This window comes from Gavialis gangeticus, unplaced genomic scaffold (genome assembly GCF_001723915.1).
Source record: "Gavialis gangeticus isolate Ggan-Ray unplaced genomic scaffold, GavGan_comp1, whole genome shotgun sequence".
NCBI classification, from domain to species: Eukaryota; Metazoa; Chordata; order Crocodylia; family Gavialidae; genus Gavialis; species Gavialis gangeticus.
In genome coordinates this window covers 13,700,250-13,705,249 of record NW_017729031.1, presented here as the reverse complement: position 1 = coordinate 13,705,249, position 5,000 = coordinate 13,700,250, and the positions used below count along the sequence as shown (strand labels likewise).

Sequence of the window (5,000 nt, the reverse complement as noted above, 5' to 3'; positions counted from 1 at the left end):
TTCATGTCTGGAATAAGAATAAGCAGAATAGTATAAATCAAGTGCTTAAATGGTGGTCTGAAAAGTACTTGTACCTCTTCAGAGCACAGCCTAGACACCTGTAGAAATAGCAACAAAAAGACTGAGGAGCAAACAACGCTGTCTACTAAGGGCTATTGTAGTCATAAAAAAGGCAGGGAGAAAAGCTGGTGGGAAAAGAGCCAAGAGTTGCCAGCACAGCTAAAGCCAAGATTTTTCTCAACAGGTGCTTCAGGGGAGAGAAGCTGGGAAGTAAGGCAAAGAAGAGCAGGGAACAAACACTAGATAGAAGAAACAAGGAAACAGAAAAAAATGGCATTTGGGAAAAAGCACAGAGAAGAGAAGCCATACCAAGTTCCATGTTGACATGTTATTGGTGTGATGGGAGACTGAATGAGAGCAAATTTTGCTTAGTTTGGGAACAGTGAGACAATCTTTTACACTAAACAGTCCATTTTACAATACGTTCTGAGAAACCCTGCTCTCTTCTTAATTAACTTTTCTTTTTTATTAGATTTTGAACCTTTCACCTTGGGGTCATTAGTTCAAATGCAGCCTATTAGGTACTTAACCAAAATCCATAACTATTGGACAAAGATTTGAAAGCCTCTTTAAAATGAGTTGGTGAACTCAGCTTCCATCTTAGCAGACAAGTGTACCCAACAACAACAAAAAACCAGTTGATGTATCACTAATACATATTTACTGATATCAATACAGAAATTAAAACTTAGATAGGCATAAAGAATATTTCTATTTATTACAGCTATTTCATAGTTTACAGAAACAACAGTTTTAACACAAAACACTACCCCTCCGCTCCCAATTCCTCAAAATAAAAAAGCAAAAAACCCCACCATCCTTCACGTGCAACCCTACTTATATTTTGCATGTTTGATTATATTTATGTCCTGTAACTGTAATTTTATGTATCCTTCATTTGCATTAGTATGTAAGATGGGAGTTAGTGACATCTGTTTTCACTGTTTGTAGGTTTGGGCTATACTGCTTGGAATTAATTTGTAAATGGCAGGTGAATCAGATTTTGTGTCCACATGCCCTCCCTTCCAAGCGTGCATTAACAAATATTATTAATTCGACGTTATACAAAGATCACTGAACGATCACCCCTCACTGTGAGCTGTACAGAGGTCCTCAGTTTTAATACAAAGTTGGAATATGCATGAGGGACTGGAGAGATTCTAGGCAGGAGTCTGCTCCTGGATGACCTTGTGACTCTTCAACTTCTGCATCTAAGCAGAATTCCCAACAATGGGTTAAGGGAAAACCTTACACTCGCTATTGCTAAAAGAGCTGAAATCCCTTGAGCAGGGGGTGCATACACAACCTAAAAAGGACTACCAGTAGAGAACATGTGATGGTGGAGCAGCAGTGCCCCCTGAAAGCAGCAGCCAGAGCAGCAGTCCCCAACATCACACCCTAGTGGTGCTCCCAGCATGAGAGAGCATTGAGCTCCTTGACAAAGCCCCTGCCTGATGCACACACTGGGGACTCCAGTGTGAGGAGTGGGAGACTGCTTTGCCCACTACCCCGGAGAGACTCCCAAAGTCAAATCCCACCAGCTTCTTGTTGATGGCACTGCCCAGCTGGGTGGCAGGGATGTTGATTTAAAAGCCAGTGGGGCTGGGAATGGGGCTTAGGGAGGCTTTTCCTGAGCCTGGCTCCTGGCCCGGCTGGCTTTTAAACTGCTGCTTCCAACAACCAGCTAGGTGGTGTAGGCAGCAGGGAGAAGCCAGCAGTGCTGCCAAAGAAGAGGAAGAAGGAGCTAGCAGGAAAATTAATAGGATGGCTGGAAAATATTTCAGTGCCAAAGTCTCTGCCACAGCCAGCCCTTTCTGTGCCGGTATTTGGACAAGCTCTGTCCAGGCATGGCTCCCCACCAAGGCTTCTATCCAGGTTCTGGCCTGGCTTTACCCTGACTGCGGTCTTCATACTCTTGTCAGGGACAGCCAGTTAGAGGAGTGCTTGCAGTGTGAGAGGAACCTCCTGGTGGATTATCTGAGGAGTCAGGTAAGAGAGCTGCAGCAGGAGTTGGATAGGGTCTGAAACATCTGCAAGCATGAGGCCTTCATCAACTTGATGCATAAGGAGACCTCCAGCAGCATGGAAAAGGAATAGCCAGAGAAAGCACTGGAAAACGCACCTTCTCTGGAAGGACAACACTCCTTTTCTGGACCTGCAGGTGTCCAGCTGGACAACTGGTGTGAAGCCCTTGCATTGGATGAGGAGCTCAGTCCAGTGGCAAAACAGGCCAAGTCATGCACCCCTAAGGGAGGGAGGATTGAGACCACTGCAACCAAAAGCAGCGGCAGGTGGTGGTGGTTGGTGACTCCCACCTGTGGGGCATGGAGGCATCCACCTGCTGGCTTGACCTGTTGGCTTGAGAGGTCTGCTCCATGCCTGTGAAATGTTACAAGAGAGGTTGCTCAGACTCATCCAGCCCTCTGACTACTAGTCCATGACACTGCCAGGGTGACCATGAACAGACCAAAAGTGACTACATGGCTCTGGGTGCAAGGGTGAAGGGGACGGTGGCCCAGGTGGTGTTCTGTCAATCTAGATAAAGGCCTAGCAACAGATGGTCACATCCCAGAGATCAACACTTGTCTGCACGGATGATGTTGCCAGCAGGGCTTTGGCTTCTTTGACCACAGGATGGTGTTCCAGGAAAATAGAGGCATCCAGGAAGATGCAGTCTATCTGATGAAGAGAGGGAAGAGTGTCTTCATATACAAGCTTGCTAATCTAGTAAGGAGTAGGGATGTAAATATCATTTTAAAAATATTCGTTTAACCTCCTCTAATTATATATTGGTTAAACGATTAACTGATAATAACACAGCAGTTCAGATACACCTGCTGCTGGGAACCACTCCCACTCCCAGAGCCCTTTGACTGGGGGACAAGGGATGGGGTGGGGGAGAGAAAGCAAGCCCAGCCAGACAACACAGCCCACATGAAGTCCTGCAAGGAGAGAACACCTGTGAACAAGCAGCTAATTGCTTAATTGATGAAACATTAGGCTGTTGGCTGTTTCCCTCTTATGCTATGGATAGTAGTCACTCTCCCCTCTTCTCCCTGCTCCTGCCTGCCCTGCTGGGGCACTGAACACATCCCAAGCTAAAGGATAACTGGTAAGCTAACTAGATATCATTGCACTTAATGGTTAAACAATTAATCATTGACCTTTTCATATCTCTAGTGAGAAGGGTTTTAAACTAGATTCACCAGAGGATGGAGACAAAAGCTCAGAGGTAAGTAAAGAGCCCAGAGACTTAAACAAAAACTTAGTAAAGGGAAATAATCATGGAAACCTGAGCAAAGTTCTCAGAGAGAGGATAGGACAGTCAGTCAGATACTTTAAATGTTTATACACTAATGTGAGAAGTATGGGGAACAAACTGGAAGACCTGGCAGCCCTAGTACAATCACAGAATTATGATGTACTTGGGATTACAGACACATGGTGGGACAGTTCACGTGTCATGGTGGGACAGCTCACGTGACTGGAGTAGATGGACATAGCTTGTTCAGGAAAGAGGTAGGGCAAAAAAAAAAGAAAAAGGTGTTAACTTATACATAAATGTGATGCACATGTGTCCAGTGGTGCAGTATGAAGCACAGGCCTGTTGAAAGCCTCTGACTAAAAGTCAGAGGGGGGGTGTCATGATTGGTGTCTGCTACAGGCCTCTATCCATGAGGAAGAGATGGATGAGGCCCCCTGAATGAGGGCCAGAAGCTTTCCAATTGTAGGACTTGATTCTCATGTAATAGTTTAATATCCATTAACATTTACATCTTGTTTTTCTTGCTGATAATGCCAGCAGTTAATGCAAATTGTTATGGTACTTGTTATGATGTTCATACTTGTCTATTATTAAATAAACTAACATTTATTATACTAATTTCAGACATACCAAATTGACATCAAATAACAACTTTTCATCAGGGCCTCACATTGAACGTCTCTTTATACCAATTCTCTGAACCATCCAACAAGCTTACATCTTTATATTTTAATACACGTATATACAATTTATGAAAAACATGTAATAAATGGCTCTATCCTCTCAAGTAATATCAAAGAATGTTCATTGAACAAAAATTATAACTTTAAACTTTACAATACACCAAGATCATATATATATAATAGTCTTAAACATAAATATATGTATGCCTAAGAAATTACTTCTAAATGTATGCCACCTGTAGAATTACAGAATTAAAAAAAGTACCTGGCACATCGGTGAAAGTCTCTCCCAGGACAGATACGTGAAAATGTAGTTCCTTCTCTTTAAGTTTCAGTAATACTTTAAAGAAATTTTCAGGGTCTTTATCATGTTCCCTTGAAACAAGCAGAATGAATCTTGATTTAGGGTATGTTTATTTGTGGTAAACTTCTTACTTATCACAGTAGTATTTATTTTTAATTCTAGTGTTGGGGTCCCTAGAAATGTTTTCCCTTTGCTTTCTACCCTAATCAGGATAGCTTATGTCACATGGAAGCTTAGTTTCCTCAGCCTACCACATGAGATGAGAACTCAGCCTTGTTTCCTTGGCCCATTTTTCTGAAACCATGTGTTCACACTTCACATGATCAAGTTAGCTAACATCCTGAGCTAACATATGATTCTACCTAGCTAAAAGTATACAGGGCAGACCATGGAGAGGCGGGAAACTTGAGAGAATCTTTCCTTCTGTGCTGACCCCAGTGATAAAGGAGTTGATCTTCAAAATGCTTTATCCCTCTTTGAAGAAACACAATATTAAGCAACTACATTTGCTAAGAAAACAAAAGTTCCAAAACAGTATTTTATGAATAGATATTTGAGTTTTAAAAAGTTTCCAAGTCATTTAGTGCACTGAACAAAAAAGAAACGACACAACTGAGAGAGAAGCCTACAGGTGCAGAAAGACCTCTAAGTAGCTAGCTGGGGAGTTATTTAGTAAAGGATACGATAG

At 42.5% G+C, this 5,000-nt stretch overlaps 1 protein-coding gene across 3 annotated transcripts in view; it reads right to left on the bottom strand.

Annotated features, from left to right (window-relative positions):
- Positions 1-5,000, bottom strand: part of GTDC1 (glycosyltransferase like domain containing 1) — a 414,716-nt gene that overhangs the window by 18,743 nt on the left and 390,973 nt on the right. For all 3 annotated transcript variants that reach the window (XM_019522456.1, XM_019522457.1, XM_019522458.1), the window contains one exon: positions 4,274-4,383. In XM_019522456.1, coding sequence (XP_019378001.1) covers positions 4,274-4,383 — 110 coding nt within the window. The remainder of the gene's footprint in view (positions 1-4,273; positions 4,384-5,000) is intronic.